Here is a 24,141-nt window from a genome sequence, read left to right as displayed (position 1 = left end):
CCAAACTATTGCTGCATGTCACTAATTCAAAGATCTTGAGTAAGATGATTATCATGGAACTTTTCATTTATCAAGAGAGAACATATCTTGATATTTGAGACACTGGTAATTTTCTGTTGCTGTTACTACAAAAACAATTAATATTCTGAATAACATAGAACATTGAGTCATTTTTTTCTACATACCACTGAATTCAATGGAACTCATGTTTAATGACAGAGTGAATTAAAATCTAGTATTTTTGAATACTGTATAGATAACTATTAATACCATGAATATTAATAGACAAATATATGCACTTGTTAATTAACAAATAGTAGCTCTGTACTTGGTTGTTTACTTGTTCATGCAGAAAATAATAATGCCACAAGATAAAACAGCTGTGAATTGAAAGGAAAGCATCACGTTTACTCCAACAATACTAAGCAGTACATGAAGAATTCCATCACCTAAGCAGCCATAATATATAATTTAACTGCAAGGAGTTCACTCTGGTTACCACTGTTGTCTGAGTTAAACATTATTCTCTTTCTGCTGCCACAGTTAGTAGTCATTTAGTCTTTCACAGGATGATAAAAACCTAATGTAGTGAATGTCTTACTACTCCCGTACATGGCAAACAAATCACTGAATAGAGAGCAGAACAGAACCCTGTGATATTTTACATGGTTTAGACAAATATAGCTGCTTAGAAATCTATTTCAAACAAATATAAATCGTATCAGAAATAATCACACAAAACAGTTTACCATCTTCGGCCTGTGGGATATGAAGTTTGGGTGAAGTTTTAGGTTTAGAAGCAATACGTTGAGTCTCTTTTGCAGCTGGAAGAGAAAAAGTGGGTAGTAAATTGGTTAAATTACACAGCAGTCAAGGCCTGATAGCAGGTGTAACACAGAAACACAGAAGCCTCACACCTGCAATAGAGAGAAGAATTTTTTTTTTACAGGTAGTAGCAAAGACAAAGCCCATAACGAAAAAAACAGAATACTGGCTGCATATTTACATCTCAGCAGAGGGGTGGAATTTTGGTCATTTTTGGACCCCAAATTTTCTCTCCTTTTTTTTTTAAATATATAAAAAGTTGGAATAAAATTGCAAGCTCAGACAGAAATAATATGACAAAGGTGATTCAGAGATGCCAGCCCTGTTTTCTCAAAAAGGGGACAGTCCATCTGTGAAGACACCAATATGCCCAGCTATCATGAATGCCAAGCAAAAGAATCATCTAGAAGAAAAACAAAGTTCAATGGAAGAATCCTACGGCATAAGGTGATAACTTCAGTGTTATTTTCTGTGATGAGAAGAGCAGACAAGACAGCTTGCTAAGGAAATATTATTACCTATTGTTGACCTTGGTGGTTCAATTCTAAATGTAATGGGTTCCGAGACTGTAACAGAAACAGTATGACACAGTAAGTACAGAACACACTTCTAGTAATTTCAAGTTACTCCACTGGTTAAGTATAAAAGCAACTGCTGATACTATATCATAGCAATGTAGATCATCAAATTAACTTTTTTTTTAATTGTGGACTTTCTAATAATATAGGTCCAATAAAAAAGGAAATAATTACATATATTTGATAGCAACGGAGTAAAAAATATATAAATAAAAAGGAGAAAACCCTAGAATGATCAAGGGAAGCAATCACACTGCTTCTCTCGCAGACGGCAACAGACTCTTGGTATACAGGGATGCCAGGGATCCCACAGTGAGGTATGCTACCACTTTAAAGACCCACACTGACCTTGACCCAACAGTTGAATTTTACTTCTAAGATGAGCAGTCAAACAAAGGACTAAAAGATTGCTATTGGAATAGCTCTATCAGTATCTGAAAAAACAAACGAAATAAAAAATAGAAAGCCTCTAAACTTTCTCTCGTTATATCCCAATACAATTTGGATCACACAAAACCAATGTATCATGACTCTTACCTCTTTATAAACTATGCCAAATTGAAAAAAATACTCACAATTCTAACATAAGAAATGATAGAATCTATAAAAATATCCTGGCAGTAAAGAAAGTAAGTTAAAAAAATATTAATGGGAACTTTTTAGATGCTATTACAAAAANAAAAAAAAAAAAAAAAAAAAAAAAAAAAAAAAAAAAAAAAAAAAATTACCAGATTTAGAATGTGGTTGTCCTGGCTGAGGGGATGTTTTAGTCTGGGTAGAAATGAACTGTGTTTCAACTGGAACTAAGAACAACATAAAAAAATGATAAAACACAACAAAAACATAAAACACCCCCTTTCTCCCTCCCCAAAGTTTTTGAAATAATTCCTGCTCTAATCCTACAGTGAGAACAAAGAAACGAAAGAGATACTGTTCAGCACTGGCAATCTGACAAAAATCCAGGAACGTTAGATCTATCTTCATTCAATCATGTTAAAGGCTTTGAAATATTAGTATTGCAGTTTCAAGGATAATAATTATGGAATAGACTTGGAAAAAAAAACAGCATAATTAAACATTTAAGAAAGAAAACAAGCACCTTTTGAAATACAGAATAAAATTATTAAATTATTTATCTCTGCCAGATATTTTCTGAAGGAATCTATTTTCTCTCTTAGTATAAACATTATCACACGGTAATAACCACTGCCTTCCTGCTTCCAAGAAAAAAAAATGAAGTTTTCCACTTTTTGACTTTCTAAAGTAATAGCAGGCCTCAAAGTACACAGTTGCAAAAGAAATGTCATTACCAATTTTAGATTGAGGTGCTTTGGTCTTACAAGATGATTTGGGCTTCAAACGTATAGATTGTGATTCATTGTATACTAGAAAAAAACCTTTGTAAATAGCATTTAAGTTCTGGTTATAGCAAATGGTGTCCAATAGAAGACACACATTTACATTCGGCAAAGATGAAATAAAGTCTAGGAAATGACTTTCAGTTTGTATCAATGAATAAGCACCGAGAAAATGGATGGCGTGAGTTTAATAAATGAGATGTTATTGGACATGGGCAAAACTGTCATGACAATCATTGAAGAAAGAGATAATATAAGAGTTGGATGTTCTTCTGGAGCAATGTTAGCTTCTAAAAGTTTAGTCAAAAGAAAAGAAAGAGCTATAAAAATGAAGCTAAGAAAGCACTGTCATTCAGTGTTGGCCTTTGCCAATCAAAGTCATTGGAAGGGTTTTCAGAGTAGTTTCTAGAGCAGAACTTACTACAGCTGGAAAAAGAGAATCTAACTGATTTCATGCTAATTAACCAAAATGATTTGATTCTATTTAACCAAATCATTTAAGCAGACACTTAAAGACATCCTTGTCTAGTGAAGCATTATATATGCTCTTGGTTGCATTCATGTTTTAAAGCGTAAAGCTCTGAAGAGCTTTAAAGCGCAAAGCTCTGAGAATATGTTAAAGTGCTTCCCATAAAACAATCTGCAGAGCACATGCAAACAATATCGCAAACCTTCCTCCATATTGCTTCTTTTGAGCTTCACTTAACTTACAAAAATGGAGGACTGTAATGAATTCAGTATAAAAATGACACACAATCAAAATAGTAGTTGTTGAATTATAGATTTTGAAATATTATTTTATGTTATCCCATTTTTTTGATATATTTCTAATTCCTAGCAGGGTGTAACATAATCCCAGCAATGGCCTGGAAGGAAGCTAGAGAATCTGGCAATAGAATAGAGCAGAGTCTTTGGTTGCTCAGCACATGTGTAAGAAAATTTGTAGGATCAATACATTACTAGTATTTTTTTTTTAATGACAAAGAACTAATTAAACAAAGCTAGCAAGAAAAATGTCATCATTATGTTTTAGTCACGATCTTCTGAGATAAACACTCATTCAGAGTTTACAGAACCAGGTCATTTGTGAACTAAGGGCCTGTCTATTCTGGTGATAGCTGTCCTGGAGAAGAGGTCCAGTGCAGCTGTGCTGCAACACATGAAAATGGAACCTACCCTGCGCTGTACAATCATACTGGAACACTGCACCTCTGATGCTGTATCATCTCTATCTCTAGTACTGACAGGATCTCAGTAAGAGAGGACAAATACAATTAATTTTCCCCTCTTATTTTCAAAACCACGAAGGTAAGAAACAGTTTTTAATTTAACAAGTTTTTAATTTAACTAAGTCAACAGAGCTATGCTGAGCAATCTGAGAAGATGGGTTCTGCACTAAAAATTTGTCTTTGCAATTACTACACAGCCAGGGTACACATGCCATGAAGTATTACACACAAAACATTATTTATCCTAAAACAAAGAGGAAATAAGAACCTCTTAGGATATAAAACCGCAATGTTAATACTGTTAAAGTTCTGCAAGAGGTTAGCACTAGGAATAATCCTGGCCTATGACTATGGTCCCAAGCCAAATTTTACAAAGACAAGTATGAACTAAGAAAGTCTGAAGCCAACAGTTCTGAAGGTTTGATCAGAAATCAAACCTTAAGTAAAATCTAGAATAGCCATTAAACTTGTCAGCTTTGAATCTGGACCTGAATCAGTTCAGAGCTACTGGTATCTTCCAGGGTGAGTTACATTCTTAAAAACAACAATAAAACAACAGAAAATCCCATGTCCCAGCAGCCATTGAGAATACATGACCTTTGAAGAGAATACTGCTCTGTCCAAAATGAATACATACATCCACTCTCATAATAAATAATCTAACTAGCACCACACAACTTACTCACATTATGACATTATTGTTAAATAAGGCCTTGTTTGAGTGTTCTGCACAGAAGTAGAGGTGATTCTTCAAGCATGATCACTATGAATTGATTAATTTGACATCAGATTTGGTTAGTTTGACTTTTACGATACAGCACTTCATTTGTTAACTACTCGTTAACCAACACATTTGATCATTTCGAAGCTTCTACAACAACGTAATTAGTATTTTGGGACTGACTGAAATAGGAATACAAACTTTTTACTCTTAATAAGAAAGCATAAGTAAAAGCTCTTGAACAATATCAATTGTTGTTATGAAAACAAGGGAGTAGCACTATTTCAAGACTATTTCAAACAAAGCAGCCCAATGCAGCCAGTGAGACCAGTTCTTCCTCCCAGACACAGAATCCTGGTATTAGATGGAATCAAAGGGTGGAAACAAAAGCAGCTATTGAAAACGAAAGTCAGTAGTAGGAACTTTTCTGCTTTTGATAAGTTCTCTTATGAACTACCACTTGTGGAAGCACTGCTCTGTCACGACAAGGATCAGTTAGGAATGCTTACCTACGATCAATTGGAGACTATTTTTTTATACTGGGCAGCACTTATGCCGTCATAAGTGCACTACATTTGGCTCTAAATCCAAGAGGAAAAACTCAGTGAGAAGCATACTAACCTACAAGTTGGCTACCTGCACCATTCTACCAGAATTAACCTAAGGCAAGACAGTCATCTCACCATATAGTTTTGATGAATCCTGTATCACACAGATCTGACTTTTCTTTCTGTTTGCTCATTTTTAAACATAAAATTCAACAATGCCATCCTTCTCTCAATTCTAAGGAGATTCTGAAAGTCTCTGGTAATGATTTTTTTTCAGGCTATCCTTAAAAAGTTCATTAACAAATATAAAATTCCCATTTGGTTTGGACTTCTCTAAAGTAAAAGGTAGAACTGGGAGAGTTTTTTTTTTAATTTTTTTCAGAATAATTATATGATGGGAACAGACTGAGAAAATATTAAATGCTTCTTATTTTCTCTGACCCTTCTAAAGTCAGAGCATATAAATAAAACTTCCAGACAGTATAAGAGGACTTTGAAATAAAAGCTACTCTCAATATCACTGAACAATTTATCAGGCTTTTGGCTTGTAGGCACTGAGAAGCAAGGTAACTAGAGGTTTTGAAGGACAAAAAGTAACAACGAAAAGGCTATGCACCAAGTTACCAAATTTGCATTTCATAGAGAAGACATGGTCCTCTGTGTTGATTATACCTTGGAAGATGCATGTCTTGCAGTCTTTCCAAGACTCTCATACCCTATGCTAAGGGAAGAAGGCTCTAAAGGAACAAGTACATGTCCACATCAATCTATCTCGTATTACACTATCCTAACTGCCATAGCGTATGGAGATTAAGGAAAACACAAGTAGGGGCAGTTGAGACACTCCTCCACGACAGGCAAGTATTTCTTCTTGCAGTTCCCTGCAAAGGTATTGCATCATGCAGGTGGAAATGCTGAAAGCATTTGAAGAACAAGCATTTTATGCTAGAAGAACACAGGAGTTCGGGTTTATAATGCATCTACAGCAACCCAGCAGATGTCCTAATACATTTTAAAGTGATGTTTTTACAACTTTTCTGGAAAAAAATATTGTAGTATAGTCAGATGCAAGGTAGAAAATTCATTACAATTTCCTCTCCTGAAAAACTGGAGAACTTTTTAAGTTTAGAAAGAGAGATAAATGCAAGTGAGCACAATGAATGCATATGATCTTACTAAGAATGTTTTTTATGCAGGCAATAGATTCAACTACCCAAACACCAAGAAAAAGAATGGAGCTGTAAACCTTCAGTAGAATGCACAGTGGGTTGGAAAGACAGAAAAATGTTTATATGCATTTGTTTTTAAATGAAGTTTTCAGTATTAGCTCCATTGCCAAGGGACAAATACCTTACCAGAAACCGTACAAAACTCTTATTAACAATGACAGTCAGAATTAACCCTCAGCAAATCTGTTTGATCCAAATTGGATCACTGGTAAATCAGAGATCAGTTACGAACTGGAAAAACATTCTTCAGTATTTTGACACATTGTAATGGGAACATAACAAGCATCATGGCACAAGTTTCTATTTTAAGCTGAACTCCCAAGGGACACCAGAGTAAAGAGACGATCCTGCTCTTTGACCATTTTATCACTGAGGAAAAGCCAGGCTGTCCTCATGCATTGCACAGTTTATGCATACAAGAATTTCTGAATAAGGGTATCAAAATTGATCCCAACAGAACAAATGTAGAATTCACAGATGCCTATGCACAGGAAAGTCTTTACAAGTTTAATGATGATTAGAAAGTGATTCTCAGAACTCCAGCTGGATTGACCAGCAAAATCACTAACAGAGAAAGGAAAGACTGGAGGCACGTGTATGAATTCCACATTACACAGCCTTCCTCTGAAGTTACACAGAAATGCAAATGAACCATTCATTGTGGAAACATTACAATATACAGTGTTGGCCTTGGCAGTTCCAGGGTGTAGAACAGTTTCATTCAACAATACCCAAATGAGTCATTTTCTCTGTTGTTTAAAAAAGACATGCAGGATTCAGATCTACATTCAAACAATATGTATCTACAGCAGAGAGGAGAGTAATTATTCTACTAATACTATACTGAATCTCTACACAAAAAAAAGTGTCTTAGGAGCTATAGCTAAAATGAAAAACTTCAAAACAAAACAAATGTACTAATTTGAGACATTTCCAAGACATAAATACCATTTAGTTAACCATCTTCAAAGCGAATAATTTGCTCTGAAGAGGGTAGTTCTTTTTATGAGCAAGATTTCAACAAAATATTTTACATGGAATCTGGAAAGAATTTAATAATAGTGCCAGATCTCTACCAGGATTAATTAGTATCTTCTTATAATTCACAGTTATGCATTTCTAAGCTTTGTAACTTCATTATGAACCCTGGAAAACTAGAATATTTTTGTAATAGTATCAATTTGTTCTTCAGCTTCAGGTAAGGCCAGATGCCTTTTATCCTCCAACACATATTACAGACCAAATTCAACCCTGGCATGAATGTGCAATTTCACTTGCCATCATAAAATATGCCTTTACTAAACTCCAGGCCAGAATTTCACCCTTATTTCCACAGTTTCAGATACATCTATATATATATAAATGAACACTGAATCAATACAAGTCCTGTGGTACTGAGTACTACTATACCCAACTAGCAAAGCAAGAGAATTTGCATCTTCTAGACTTTGTGCTGACCTAAGTTCAGAAAACTTGTGATTTTGAAATGAAAAGAACATAAACAGTTTTAACCCAAAGTCATGCAATTGGGGAGCATAAATCTAAAGTTAAAAGTTTTCTTGCTTTGCTTTAGTTTTTTTTGGTTCAATAAAAAAATAATATTCCTCAGAAATCACAGTCCCTTCATTGCCTATCTTCCTGATGATTGAGAGTGCTAAGTTTCACACAGAACAAACTTAAATAAAACTACATTAAACTGCTTAAGTGATATATTATGGCAGGTAATTACCAGGTGTGATTCGTGGTGTTTTGGGTCTGGCAGACAGTGTAGGTTTAGATGCAGAAGGTATAAGTTTTACTTCTTTAGGAGCTGAAAGAAATACACTGGATTATAAGAATTATCCGTTCCATTGTTTTACATAGTTCAAGCCTGAAATGAAGCAACAAATGGCTACTGAGAACAAAAGCAAATCGCAAAAACAAATCTGTGAAAAGGCTTCTCAACATCTTTACAAGACTTTAAAGTAGCTAAAAGTAATAGCTTGTTCTTCACTGTAAAATTTAGTAATTTAAAAATATCTATTTATAGCTTATAATTGCATCAAAATGTTCCTCTCATTAAACTAGCAAATACATTTTCACAAGATACCTAAAGAAGCAAAACAATAACACCCCCTAATCTTTTGAGCTGCAGATCAATTTTAAGCCATCAAAAACACATAGAGACAAAACCTGCATAAAATGACCACAATTTTCAATTCTCTGAAGAAATTACCTGCCAGGGAGCAGGAAAAGCATGGAAGCAACAACATAAAAGGGGGTTGCTTCACAGTTGTAGTCCCTGAATTCTATTTAAAGAAAATAGGGGCATAGATGCTTTAGACAGTAAAAAATATGAGCAACTAGTTCTAGAAAGTGTTTTTTCCCTACACTTGCATGGGCTGAAACAAACAATTTAACTGTTACAGCTAATACAACTGTTAACTTGACATCAGGTGAAGCTTAATGTCAGCATTAGGTAGTTTAACAAATAATTTTCTTCTTATAAAGCAGTGTGATGAGACTGCTTTCCAAGGAAAAAGTTTCATAGCAATAGACACAGTGGAAAAGCATATGACATTTATGGAAAGAACAGACTAAAATAAGATATATGAAGTGACTGAGAAGTATTTTTTAAGACAAAACGATATTCACAAAGGATTCAAAGAAGAGCAGAATAAACATCCACCTAGTGCCACAGAAATCCTTCACAGAGAGTTTTAAGATTAATGTCCGCAATACTAGCCTTGAGCTTACCCTTTCAATAGTCTTTCAGACGAGTTTCTGATGATTTTCTGAACACAGAATGTGTTGTTGATGTAGCAAAACTTCCCCCCAAACAGAAGCCAAAACTAGTAAAATCATTTGTTATATGGAAAAACTCAACTCCCTCCCACCCCCAACTTTAGAAATATGTATTTAGGACTGCTCTGCCTTTCTAATTTTTTTTCCTTTAAAACTGAAATGGATTACAAACATAAAAAGCCATGTGCTAAATTCAGAGTTCTAGCTGTGGCTTGGACTACAATGAAGAGTGACAGAGAGCTACAGAAACTTTTATTACCTAGTGTTGTTTTTGGTTGTTCACTGGTCTGAGGCGTTTTAGGTGTACTATGCTCAAAAAGTGGTGTTTTAGGGGCTAAAAAACAAAAAATTCAAGCATAATGGAACAGATCAGCAGAGTTATCAATACTAAGCTAGAAGTGTTATCATTCCAATAGTTTTTTTTCCTTTCTTCTTCTTCTTTTTTTTTTTAACAGACTAGATAAACTTGAAATTAAGTCCTGTTTTTCTGTGTAACATCCTACTGTCTTTTTAGTTTTGCTTCCTATTAAACTACACATTCCACATTTGCAGCTACATGTCGGAATCTGCTTCTGAGGCTCCTTTCCCATTTTTACGTCCTCTGCAATTTTTTAACCTGTTGTTTGATTCAATCACCAAACATATTTAATTTCTTTTAAATTACGGGAGAATAAGAAGAAAGGATAGATGAGTGCTTTGAGTGAAGAAAAGACTGCCCTCTGTATCAAATACCAGAGAATCTATACCAAAAAGGCAACTTGCCTTTTGCCAAAAATGCCCAAATCTTTCTGAAAAACTTAAATGACAGCCTGCAATCAATCATACAACATAAATAAGACATCAAAGGCAACTCCTTGCTTACTGAACAGCCTGTTTATGAGATATGAGAACTGAGACATTCTTAGGTTCTAGAAACCCACACTATAAAAGCTACTGGCTCAGTACCTGAATCATTAAAGGAGGCAAATGCATTTCCCTTAATCCCAAATCAAATGAGAAGAAAATTACTACACGGAGCTGTTTTTCATCAAAAAGTAGAAAAGGAAAAAAGACACTTGATAATAGTCTTCCTATGGTCAAGGAATAAATATACATATATTAATATTTTTGAAGTTTCCCCTTCTCATCAATCACAAGGCTAATACTGCATTCTGAATCAATAAAGTGCTATAACTACCAAATATATTTTGTTTGCCATAGTACGTCCATATGGAAGTAGAAGATGGGGACTGGCAAAAGAGATTATCAGTAAAATATTCATATATATTGTTTTTACAAATCACACAAAACCCCCAAACTACTGCCCTGAAGTTTTTTCTCTGCTCTTCCTTTCAACAGGGCTATGAAATGGGGCAGCTTGTTTATATTCTATCACCAGACCCATGTGCATAAATGTGATGAGCTTAATGCTTGCGCCTCTTTGCGCGACATCATATGACTGATCTTAGAATAATGATATAAATTGCTCAAGATGCTCATGTCTTCTATAGTTCTTGTCCATTTTAGGAAGTTTTTCTAAGCTATTTTTAGTGAACAACTATTTCAATATACTGACTTCTAAAATCGATGTGCACAATTACCAGGTTTCACATGCTGTACTTCTGAGGTAGCAGGTGGTTTCAGTTTAGAAGGAACAAGTGGTGTTTCTTTTGGAGCTGAAAGAAAGAGCTCAAACAATTTTTAATTGCAAACTAAGAAGGCTTTCCTATAACAAAAGCACATGCCACAAGTTTATACTGAAGAAGAGATAACGCAATATGGAATGAGAAAGCCATCTGATGAAATCAGAATTTGAAGTGAGGGATGGAGATGATATTTAACTGCTGTGCATTGATCAGAAATAGATTTGATGACCTCAAAAAAACTAAAATTTCCACTAAGAGACTTCTGTGAGAGAGAGTGTACATCTGTGCATGAGAGAAGGAGTCAGAGAGAGTAAGAACTGATAAAAGGATGGAGTTTTTCATGCAAGTTATGGAGAAGCAAGTTTTACTGCTTGGAAGACAGTAAAACTATCCTGAACTATGTTCCCATACAGAGACAAATCAAGAAGTATGAGAGTCTAATGACAACAGAAAAGCAAGAATCTATCACCAGAAAAAAAAGAATAATTATACATGTGAAATGATCTGCTGGAAGAAATGCATTCACATGGGATGAAGTGCTCAAAAAACCAGAGTTTTTCACTGTGTGAGAACAACATTACCTAATGTTACCCTTGGCCATTGAAAAGGACGAGAAGTTTTAGGTGTGAAAGATTCCAGAATGGATTCACTTGTTGCTGTTGGAAGAAATGGTTACAGTCATAAGACAGCAAAGAGCTAATGGAAGAAAATGTTGATTCATAAGCAAAAACAAATTAGTTTGTACAGAAAAACAGAAATATTTCACCAATTCTCGGACTCTTTTCAGTTTATCAGTTTATGATGTGTTAGAGATGAATTCAGTCTTTTGAAATGTACCAAACTTCAGTGACTATAAATCATGTTACTTGTGATGTGCAGAAATTCTGGATGCTCATTTACTTTTTTCCTGCCTTCATTGTAACTAGTTTGGATCTAAATCACTGACAAGTAACAGATTCTTAGTTGCCTCATATTTTATTTCATCATTTTGAGCTTTGGTCCATTGCTTAAGGAAGATGCTGTGGTGTAACATGACGAAACTTAATGAAGAGGGCATGTTGAATAATCAATTAGTGAGGTATTAAAACTACACAATACTTCGACTAGAAAGCTGAAACCCGATCCAACTATGGTTTCAATCTGAAAGAATCAAGTGTCCACAACTGTTAAACTATTTAATGCAATTAAGGATATAACTCTTCCTTCCTTAATATTTTAAACAAAACTACTATAGTAGAATGCAGTCTGCAGCATTCATCGCAGTACGTTGATTAATACTTTAGGACACTAAATCCTGTTTTCTCACAGTTATCTATGTAGCATATTTTGCAAAATATTAATGAAAAATCAGATGACTATGAGTTGCCATCACATTTCAAGTGTAATAAATCACCAATGTCAATCATTAATAGTAATCTAATTTCAACAACCAGGTAAGGTCCAGTCCAAATGCACACTGAAACTGAAGATTATGACTGCAGTCATTTCACTGAATCTTAGAGCAGAGTCTGAGCTACTCAATAACAACAGGTAGGTAGTAATTATTGTACCTGGTCCAGGATCTGCTATTTCAGGCTTACTAGATGTCACAGGGCTTGAAAGAACAGGCTGAGTATCATCGAAAGCTATAAAAAAACAGGTCATAGTATCTATGATTATTTCTAGATATAGCTTTGTGTTCTGTAACACATGTAATCCTTGATGTAGTGGTCCACCCACAACAAGTGCATCTTATTCTGACAACAGAGAAGTGCTGGTTTAGAGTAGGAGCTGAAGCTTAAATGTTAACTGTTAACAGTTAAAAGTTAACTGTTAAAAATTAAAATGATAACTGAAACTAATGTGGAAACCAAACAAGGTTCATATTACTTTAGACAGCATGCTTCACACAACTTAAAGCCACCCAGAAAATATATAGAACAACTTCTGACACAATTATTATAGCTGTAAATCACTCAAAAGAACAGTAGAAAATAATACACATCTACAAAACCGAGAAATACTGCAAATACATTTTTGCAAAAAACCACAGTCTTAAGTTCTCTTCAGTGTTTTTTCTGTCAAAATTTTGTTAATTTTAATTGTGTATAATCCATATATAAAACAAAGGTAAAGTAAATCATTTAACAGTAAGAAAGAAGCCTAATATAGTGGCAGTAGAGTATATATGCACTTGTACATATCTATCTAAGAGAATATAATAAAGTCTGAAGATGATTTATTAGCTTAGGAAAAATAAATCTAAGATTATTATTAAGCTTAGTCAACATTTTCTTTTAACTACATCTCAAAATTATCTTAACAGCTTCTTTTGAAGGAGACAAATGAAAAACAGTCTTAGGTGAGTTTCTCAGTACTAAGCACAAGATGGCTTTGCTTAAGCAAAAGAAAAAGGCAATCTGTCTGACTATACTGATGATCATGACTCAAGTGGAAGACAAGAATGGCAGAGGACTAAAACACCGGGGATGAACAGTGAGAACATATCCCCCAAACTGCTATCAAAAAACAACATAGAAGTGGCTTAACCGAAAAGCTAATGCATCACAATTACCTACAGCAATTCTTAACCCATGAGGTGTTACGAAAAGCAGAAGCATTCATGTTTCCAAGTCAGCTGAACTTGTAACTGCAGAAAATGTTAATACTTCCTTATATGTAGACTTAGCGAGAAGAATCAATTGCTTTATGCACATGCTATAAAGGCTGTAGTTTTGATTTGAATTGTATCTGAAGGAAGACACCTAAATACCTAAATTATATGTTAATATGAAATTTTACAATCAGTAGTTTCTATCTGAAATACTCAGCATGTTTCAGTTTACTAGAGGTAGTAGGCATTCTGAATTACAGCTTTTAATGCACTACACAATGTACTTTGTCATTCAAACTAAATTAATATAAGTGATATTTTATATTCTTGATATAACAAAAATTAACTTAACTTTCAGGAGATACCAAAGTGTGAGAAGATAAGAGAGAAAATTTATAAACAATACTTTTCAAATATTTACTGTTTGTTTAAGACAATTTTCCTTCATATTCATATCTTTATCATGAACTAAAATCTAAGACTCTGATAAGAAAAGTTCCAGGGAGAAATAACAACATGACTCCCTACAACTTGAGAAAAAATGCTTAGTAATGGAGAAAGTTGTACAGTCAGACTAACAAACAAAAAATCACCCAGTGGTGAATGTTTTAACCAAAGGTATGATCATATCTGACAATCAATTCCATCTGGGTAGTCTCTTCTATCTGACATATTAAAACCACCCAAAACAATCTGTATGCCTGCAGGTTTTTCTATATGACTCTATGCAATAGCCACAGATTATCATGATGCAGCTGTTAAGTTTAACTACTAAACTTTGACAAAGAAATACCATTTTGGGCAATATCAAGCAATCAGAGGAAACAGCCTGTAAATATAACATGTTTGATGCAAATATACACACACACACACACACACCAAAGCTGTGGAAATAACATAAACAAAATTTACCAGTCTTTATTTCTGATATTTCTGCAGATGCAGATATTTGTGAAGGGGAAGTAATATGAAGAGAGTCCTGCGAAGCTGGAACACAAAACAATATTTGTGAGTTCCAAAGATAATGATAACATCATCTGAATACGAAGAATGAATAGGGTCAACACATTATTAAGGAACTGGGGACTTAAGACAGGAATGATTTCAAATGTACATGAAATGTATTTTCTAATGTGCATGTGTGATGCAAATAATGAAAAAGACTGTTGAAAGAATTATAGAAAGTTATTCGAAGATGTCAGAAAATATGACTGTGAAGGAAGGAAAAAAAAGAATAGATGAAAAATATGAGGAAAAAAAGTTTCAAAAGAAACTCCCTTTAAAAACAGAAGTGGGACAGGAGAAGTACACAATTTTTCATACACAGAAAGCATATTTGTTGTACAAAAAAAAAAAAAAAAAAAAAAAAAAGCAGAAGAATTCTAATAGTATTAATATGTAGGCAAGAACCGTAACTTCACTGGAAATGACCCTGAAGGACATACACTACTAAGCTGAGGCAAAAGCAAGATTGCTCCAGACAAAAGCGCCAAAAAAAAGTCCTCCAAGACACCTTAATATGGCTCTTTACACTTCTCACTTGCACTCAACTTCAACTCTGTAGGCTTAATAGTCTGCTCATGTAAATGCTTCACTACTTTCTCATGGGCCAAAACATACCACCAGGCCACAGGACTGGCCTCGTTCACCTGAAAACATGAAAAAGGCCACTGCCACAAGCATCTCCACCTACCTCCATCAGGGGCCAGAGGCAATGCTTTAAGCAAATACAACTTTTCATACACAGCATTTTCATCTCTGCATTTGTTCTTCACCCCAACATTGTCCCCAGTGAAATGGCACCTCAACTAAAAGCACACCACCACCTCTTGGCACAATTCCTGCCCTGTATCGGACCAGATGCATCATTACCAGATTTGGCCAGCAGCAGCGTCAGGTGGCAAAGGCTGCTGATCTTCTGAGCCCTGACAAAACATGCTCCCTTCCACAGTCCTAGTGTGAACTCAGCAGCTGCAGGACAGCAGAGCATCTGCATCCCAACACAGACGAGGTAAAGCTAAGAAGAGACAACTGAAAGCCAGCTACCACCTATCTCATAAGTGCACCCCTGGAACGAGAACTGCAGTACCACTAGCTTGTGCCAACCCAGCCCAGCAGGAATTTGCATCCAAGAATGCAGTTGTCTTCGAATGCGCCAGACAAAGAAAGGCAGCTACCAAAGAGGAAAGACGCAGGAGAACGGCAGCCAAGGCAAGGTGCAGTCCTACATTCTTAAGGCAAGCTGTTGGTCCATCCCTGCAGAAAATGCCTGTCGAGCAAGGGAAAGCACACAGGCTCAAACAACAGAGTCACATCACAAGCCTGGCAGGTGTAGCTGCAAACCAAGGTGCACCAACTACTCTTGCCACTCTCCTCAGCAGACGACAGCGATGCCGAGTGACTGGGGTGGGGGGCAGCGAGGAAGGGAGGGTGCAGAAGGGGACTGACGGACGGAGAGAACAGAAAATGGCAAAGGAAGGTTGGATGCTAGTTACCCTCCACTGTTTGCTGCACTGTTGTCAGGGAGGGAGGAGAGGTGGACTTCAGCCTTGGGCTCCGAGTAGCTAAGATCAAACACAAAAAACACCTTCAGGTCCTCAGGGAGCCTGCGGTCGCCACAGGCACCACATCAAGACATAGCTACAAACAAGCAGACGTGGCCCTGCTTGGGGCAGGCTTTGCTGTCACAGCATCGCTCCCTGGAGCTCAGCGCTCTTTTTCACCTGGCCTAGGTAGCCCCACACAGAGTAAGCCCCAAACTGGACAAGGCCAGCAGCGGGGACAAGCCCCACAAAGCGACCTCAAAGCTTACAAACGGACCAGCTTCTAATAACGAGGCAGAAGAAACCAACCTCATCACGGATCCACTTTTTAGCATTGTCACAAGAGAGATTCAAAACGTTGGAGCGGGCTCATCTCTGAACAGAAAGGCGTTGCCACAGTAACCAAAAGCAGGAAGGGAATCACAGGCTACTAACCCATCACAGTCCTTGCCGTCTCCTGTGAAGCAGTTGAGGGCGATTCCAGGCCCGGTCTCTGCGTTGCTACGGTCAGACACGGAAATCATCTTGAGACAGCAGCAGACTTGCCGCCAGACTTGCAGGCAGCAACTTGCAGCACCGGTTTACAGCACCCCAGAAGTCCAGATTTAGCACCAAGACGTGCCTTTTTCTGGCAGTGGCTCATGAGCCACCGACCAAAGCAGCTATCAGCTGTCTTGCCATGCTTGTAACTAGCATGATATTCTTGGAGACTCAGGAATTAAATGGCTCTCCAGCTGCAGCAAAATGGCCAAATGGCTACTCTGCCAAAGCGTTCCTTATGTCTTGTTGAAAGACGCAAGCAGCCTTTGCAGAGAGATCACTGCAGCCAAAGGACCCCTCTTCTGGGTTTAGAATTCAAGGGGAGAGGTGGTAGGGACCTCTCTTAATTACAAACAAGTACAAATGCTCAACTCTTCCTTCTTTTATCATCACGAGATAAACTGTGTATCACCATACCTATTATTGTTGTTATCACTATTATTATTTTGACAAAAAATGGACTGTATCAGGCTCACTGTTCTCCAAGACACATGAAAATGTCAATTTCTCCTTTTAGTAGAGTCTGGAACCAGTGAGTACCATGCAGCCTCATCCAGCTAAAATTCTGATCTTCAAGTCAGCGAAAAGATAGCAGAAAAAAAATTGTTGATGTCCTGTAAGAAAACTATGAGAAAACTATGCCACACATATAGCAAGACTTGTGGATGGTAAAATTCTACTTCTACCATATTGTCAAATTTCACGCCAGAGAGGTGTTTCAAGAAAATCCCTGCATCTGCAGACACTCAAAGCAAGGTATTATGTGATATGTTCTTTTCACAAGCTGTCACTCAGTCCCTGCAAAAAATGATTTTCAAGTGACAACAAAAAGCGTAGTTTCAAACGACAGAATCATGTAACTAGTACAGCAAGTGTTTCTGCAAGCCAAGGTGCATCAACCTACATACTGTTCAAAGCAAGTGAAAATTACGTCAAGTGATGCAAGAGCAGAAGAAAAAAAGAAAAGATCGTATTTACCCTCCACTGTTCCTTGGGTTGGCAGGTAGGGAGAAGGAGATTTCAGTTTTGGTCTCCAAGTAGCTAAGATCAAACCAGAAAACTGCCTTCAGATACTAGAGAGGGACAGTCACTGTTAAACACATTACCAGTATGGAGTTTTAAATAAATGAAGCCCGTGTTTCATACAGTTTTTAACATACATATTTGCATTCATTATTATTCCATTTCTTTAAATCACCGAAGCTTAGCTGAGTTAATGTAGAATTAAAACAATTCTAGTGAACTTGTACTATAGAGTGGTAAATCTTTAAAAGCAATTGAGGTGTTTAATAACACTATTTCCATGTAATCATTTACTTGTCACTAACAGCAAAAAAATTAAAAGGCTTTGACTCAGTCTTATATGCTTTTCATATATTCATATATTGCCAAAATGACAGAAACGATGATGGAATCGCTATTTACCCATCACTGTCCTTGTGGTTTCCAGGGAGGGAAAGGATGTGGACTCCAGGCCTGGCCTTGGGAGAGCTAAGATCAGAGATGGAAACTATCTTGAGATACTAAGGCAGTCTTTGTACAGATATAAAAGCACCATTTTAATCACATCCAAACAGGCTAGTACTTTATTGTGGTTTCCCAGGAATATTTTTCCTATCTAAAAAGATGTTTTATTTTATTTTTGTCACTTGATATCACCCTTCCTCCTTCCACAAAAAAAAAAAAAAAAAAAAAAAAAAAAAGCCAGTAGCTAAACAGTGCACCTCTGGAAAAAACAATTAAACAATACTGAAGTATTCCTTATACTTGTGAGTCAAAAGATTTCGATGAGTATCAGTTAATAATAAAAAACTTGGAATTCAGTAGACAATAAGAACAGTCATGATGCCTTTCAACTGCAATAAATGACAGATCCTTAAATCCACTGTCCAACATAAAACAAATAATTTGAACCTATAGATGGAGAATTAACCAGTGAATATGTACTCAGAACTTCAGCCTGCATGAAAGCTACTGTAACATTCTGGAAATGACCATCTTCTATTTAAACTGAAAAACAATCATCTTGTTCAGATTTCTATATTCTTCATCAGCCTTTAAAAAATTCAACTTCTGGGCCAAAAAAATGTGTGCTTGGAAATAAGGAAACAATAGCTTCTTTGTAGAAAAATGCATGCAGGTAAACTTAATGTGGGTTTCCAACACAGCCTGAGCCATCTTCTAGAAGAAAAAAAAAAGTGCTTTCTTAACCAAAATCTGTAAGAATTCCTAATGGAACAACATCTTCTTAATTCACAGAAGCAGAAAGTTTCTGTCCTGGAAGGAAGTACTCCAAATGGACAGAATCTCATGAAACACAGTTATATAAGCATGACCTAAAAGGAGAGTCATATTTATTTTTCAGAAGCTAATGAACATAGATATGCAAATGACAATAGCGAAATGGAAGGATGATGGTAAAAATCCATTTAAATGTATAAGAACTTCCAAAAAAAAGAGGCGACAGGAATCTGATAAAAGCACAGAATAAATTATGAACACAAGCATAAGATTGGTCAAAGCAGTGGATACCTTAGAAAATGGAATCAAAATACAGGAACTCCCATCACACCTGAAAGAATGTATGATGGGAAAAGAAAAAGATCATTAACTGGATGAACCAGTGGAAAAAAAAAACTTCAAACATGCAATTCTTGTTTGGAGGTTTCTCTGTGTCTTTGAGCTATTTATTCTCCTATCTACCTTTATTTTGTTCACTGAAAAATGGGAGTAATAAGAGCTCCACAAATTTGATTTCCAGATTACCTAGCCTATGTTTGTACCTTCATGAGCACTGAGTTGAAGAATTGCTATATATAACAGTTAAGATGGCAAATATAAAAGTGTACCTACTTGTTAAGTTTACAAGGAGATAGCATAGTACATTTGCAAACATCTATATGGGACTACAGTGTAAGACAAAAGCAGAAAAGAAAGTTCTTGCATTCAACATGAAATTAGCCTATAGAGAAAGGAAAATATTAAAAAAATTGGCTTGATTCTTTAGCCTACATAAAGAAGGCTGAAAAACCTTTTATCTCCCCAAATAAATATCCACAGAATAATTAAATAGTTGTTATAAAAGACTGCGTTCCTTTGACACTTCATATAGGAAATGGTTTCCAGCTGTTTATCAAGCAGTGATTGACACAAAAGAGTTATTTAACAAGCTTGTCATCAACACTTCGAAGCAAATGTGTCTGAAGGTGTTCACAGCAGCAAAAAATAAGGTAGTAACAATGTGATGAAAACTATAATGTAAAAAGATATTTTTTATTCATCACTTTCTAATGTTTCCAAGAGGCGAAGGGACAGAGACTTTAAGGCTAGTTGTGTAGTTAAATCAAATATGAAATTCTTCTCAAAATAGGCAGTCTTTGCACAAGTGATAACATTGCAGCTTTCTCTCCCCCTTCTTCTCTCCCCACCAACACACACATACACACACACACACGTAAAACCGAAAGAGAACTAGAACTCCTCAGCTGGTCACTCCAAGTCAGTCCTTCAAATACAAACAATTAATTGTATGTCATGACTGTCCTCATCTCATCCCAAAAATATGCCTAGAAGATGTAAATTAATTATTAATATAATAATAATTAATAGCCAATAACTGATAATAATGATTACTTAATATAATTGCTATAATTAATTGTTATTGTATTTAGTCATTTTTTCAACTCTGTTAATCATAAATTATTGCTCAGTATGGAAGACTCATCAGTGATACATAGTGATTACAATCGCTGAAGAAGTAATGCATAAAACCGGAGCAGTCACCATTTCTTAATTTTAAGAGAACATTTAGCTAGAAACTGCAATCTTTGCCATTAGCTGCAACTCCAGGCAGCTGGACAGCTGCTGAAATTTTCCTAGCAAGTAAACATGTAGAGGATGTCTCAGTGGAAGGGAGTAGTGGCAACAATTTGAAACAGCCCCGATTTGGACGGAATTTTCAGCACTGAATGGAACTGAACTATTTGTTCATGCCAAGACTGTGAAACAGGCAGAACTTTTAGCATTAATTCAACTGCATTTGTTCAGTGTCTTTCTCGTAATGCATGCTGGCAAGTTTTATGATTATGCTCTGAAAACAGAAAGTAAAAGAATCCAAAAGAATATATGTCTGCAAGGAACAGGAAGATTAAATATATTTTGAAGTATTTACATATACTAAGTGTAAGTAATTTAGATGTCAAGAAAATATCATAATCTACCCAGTTTAACTTTACTGGAGTCAGGTGTAACAGGTTTCAAGAGTGTCTGAAAGCATCACATCTACCTTAGACATGCCAGCTCAAGATCTATTTGTTACAAATATTTTCTTTAAATACTATGTTGTGCACTTTAGTTTAAAACGCTAAGCAAGTATTGCAGTTAAGCAATACAGTAATTCATATACTAAAATTCATTTTTTTATTTGTTTCTAATAATATTAACCTGGAACCTACATTGTCTCATTTATGGTAGCAAAGCAAAATATCTAACTTAGATGAGGTAACTGCTTTAAATCTATTTGAATATAAGGACTTAGCTCTGTTCTCTGCTACTTTGAACCTCACATATTCAGTAACCTCCATATAAAGTTGATAATTCCACAAACTGATTTAGAGGGTCATTTATGTATTTTACACTTACATTAGCAGATGAAAATCATCATTGCTAGTAAAGCATCAGGCTGCTGCTTGATTTCATGTTGCACTGATATGTATTGCAGCTTCCATCAAATTTCGAGCAATAAATAAAGTATTTGAGATAGTACTTTGATTCCAGCATAAAAAAAAATATTAATAACACACAGATTACAAAGCAGGATTACATCCTTTGCAAAAATTTCCAAGTGAACTAAGATTCTGAACAAATACTATTAGCAGATATGGTCAGTGGCATTTCTACGATGCTAGAGGTTTTGGATCTCAGAGAGAAAGGCTGTGTTTCATTAAAAGTTGAAAGCATTTCACTGTTATGAGGGATCTCATAGGGATCATGCACACAAAATGTAAAGGAACTTCAGGCACAACATTGCATTCAACTCACAGGATCTTTGCTCTCCAAGAACAGGAAAAAACAAAGGCAAGGAAGATAATATTTGGCCTGAAGATCAACAGACAACTGAAATAAGCTACAAGACTGGTATATGGTACAGCAACTTAAATGTTCCTTACTAGACAAAATTATTATCATTTTATGATGGTATCATAATTGGGTTTTTTTGGAAAAGAATTGCAGATTCATAAAAAAGCTTATAGGAAGGTCTTACAGTTTTATCCTGGATGATAAAGGACTCAAAAACATTTTTCTGAGATCTTGAGTATACAGAATAAACAAATTACACTGCTCCTTTTAGACATAATAAAATTTCAGTATGGGAAACCTGTAGAGCTCAACCTTAGTAGTAAAACACATCCTAGAAAGTGGTTTCTAAAAAGAAGAGCTTTTAATTTAGCAGTGAAAATGGTTTGTGATTGCAGGTATCACAAATCAGGCAGAAAGCTAGAACAAAAGCAACAGCTCCAGAATAGCTGGGGGGGGGGTAGGGCGCGAAGATACAACAAAAACAAAACCCCAAAATTCTCCCTAGTAAAACCCGGCATATCTATAACCCAAAATATTTTATTTAAAAGAAAATAATTGTTTCATTATTACCCATGGTTATTCTTAACAAATGAAGTACTGCAGATACAGGAGAGAGAGATGCTTCCAGCTCAGCAGTACTAAGCAGTTACTTAGCAGTAAACCTACATGGCAACTCCATACTGGGGAATAATTAAGTGGAAGATGATGGGAGAAAGAGATCACATTCAACACTACATGTTGTAGAACTCCATTTAAAAGGATTCCTATGCATGAGCAAAAACACATCCTTTTATTAAAAACGTGAGAAGACATTACCTTAATATAAGCTGATGCATGTCATACTAAATCATACAAAATATATAAAGCGAAATATCCTAAACAGAAAGCCAGATATCCCAAAGTGTAAGCTAAATATGCTAAATAAGAGTAAGCTAATTACACTAAATAGCAAAGTCAGTATGTAGTTGATCTGAACTAAGTCTAAAGGATCAGAGATGGCTGCTTTACACCTACAGATATCATGTTATCTACCTGAACACAGCTTCCCTGCAGGATACGATACCACAATGCAAAAGAATTTGAATTTAAAGGGCATTTTGAAATATTTTCTATTATGATGCAAAAAAGCCTTAAATCATACTAACAGCCACTATATACAAATCATATTTATAGCCATTATTTTTTCTATATAAAAAAGCAAAACTTTTTGATTTGTCTGTCATACATCCTACTTTACTGCATGCATGAGTTCTAAGAAAATCCCCCATTTGAAAAAAGACAAAATTCAAAGTCTTGTAATAACATAAACAATAAAATACATAATAACCTACTATAAACTAAAAAGGTAGCCTAACAAAACTAATTCAATTATCTTCCGATTTTTCTGTATGTATGATTAGTACCACAACTACGGGTCATTTAGCAACACCCATCAAGATTCCTGAAATAACCCTACGCAGGTCTGAACTCAAAAAACATCAAATCAGTCCAGTGGATTTGAGGAAGTAACATGGCATAAAAAAATCTCAAAGCAGCACTAAGAAATAAGCTGAAACCATCAACATGGAAGCCATAACAACATTTGAAATAGAAAAAATAATAATTTTAAAGGGCTTTTGAATATTACAATTATAATCTATCAGTTTCTGCTGCTAGTATTTCTGGAAGCAGAGCTGGTGAAGTAACACGATGAAAATCATGCAAAACAAAAACAAACTCAATCTTTATCAATGGAAAACTGTAGAAAAAACACTGAGCAGCAGTATCTTCACTCACTGAACAGAGCTTCCACCTTATATTAAACCCTATGGCTCTGAAGTCAGAAAGAACCTTCAGTGTAAATTTCTAGATACGCGTGATCTAAGAGAGATGCATGTATTATCTGGGATATGCAGAAATACATATGTAAACTGAAAAAATCCTAATAAAAATCCTGCAAAGCATGTAAAATATAACTAAAAAAGGCTACGGAGGTAAGAAGCAAAGAGTGAGAGAGAGATCTGGATATAAACTTTAAAACTAGAGAGCCAAAGAAAGAGTTGATTACTAATCAGCTCTAATCTAGCTACTAATCCAGCAACACAAGCAGACATTTTCAACTACTGTCTCTGTAAAAACAAGGGGGTTTTTATGAGCAGTAGAACTAATTATGACCAGTTTCTTTTGCATGCACACCTTCCAAGAAGAGTACAGTAACTAAGTTCCTCTTCTTTTTTTTTCTTAAAGCTTCAAAACTGAGTTATTTTCAAGAGAGCTGAGAAGTTATATAGGAATTTATCTTTAAATTGTCTTGGCAAATTCCACAGAAAATGATGGAAGTTTTTAAAGCTAACAGAGGGAAAGTGATAAACAGGAGCAGACATCCAGAGCACCTCCAAAGCCATCACTCCTAAAGGAAATCAAGATGAGGAAGGATCGTGAACTATTTTATTCAGGCAAAGTATAGGGGCACAGGCAGCAGAGAGAACTGCTTTGGAAAAAAGCGGCCT

The 24,141-nt window shown here is 35.6% G+C and overlaps 1 protein-coding gene across 28 annotated transcripts in view; it reads right to left on the bottom strand.

Annotated features, from left to right (window-relative positions):
• The window catches only part of ABI3BP (ABI family member 3 binding protein), a 167,813-nt gene that overhangs the window by 59,415 nt on the left and 84,257 nt on the right, over positions 1–24,141 (bottom strand). For 18 of the 28 annotated variants that reach the window (XM_085319502.1, XM_085319567.1, XM_085319544.1 and 15 more), the window contains 12 exons: positions 17,999–18,064; positions 17,552–17,614; positions 16,469–16,534; positions 15,986–16,054; positions 14,403–14,477; positions 12,448–12,522; positions 11,479–11,553; positions 10,853–10,927; positions 9,532–9,606; positions 8,218–8,298; positions 1,344–1,391; positions 750–824 (listed from right to left, as the gene is read on the bottom strand). The exons of 2 other annotated variants lie outside the window; for them this stretch is intronic. In XM_085319502.1, coding sequence (XP_085175628.1) covers positions 750–824; positions 1,344–1,391; positions 8,218–8,298; positions 9,532–9,606; positions 10,853–10,927; positions 11,479–11,553; positions 12,448–12,522; positions 14,403–14,477; positions 15,986–16,054; positions 16,469–16,534; positions 17,552–17,614; positions 17,999–18,064 — 843 coding nt within the window. The remainder of the gene's footprint in view (positions 1–749; positions 825–1,343; positions 1,392–8,217; positions 8,299–9,531; positions 9,607–10,852; positions 10,928–11,478; positions 11,554–12,447; positions 12,523–14,402; positions 14,478–15,985; positions 16,055–16,468; positions 16,535–17,551; positions 17,615–17,998; positions 18,065–24,141) is intronic. 8 more of the 28 variants (XM_085319584.1, XM_085319617.1, XM_085319658.1 and 5 more) reach the window with 6 other exon arrangements.

Source organism: Rhea americana, unplaced genomic scaffold (assembly GCF_003343005.1).
Source record: "Rhea americana isolate MKP2758 unplaced genomic scaffold, rheAme1 scaffold_118, whole genome shotgun sequence".
In the NCBI taxonomy this organism is placed as follows: Eukaryota; Metazoa; Chordata; class Aves; order Rheiformes; family Rheidae; genus Rhea; species Rhea americana.
This window is presented reverse-complemented; position numbering and strand designations above follow the sequence as displayed.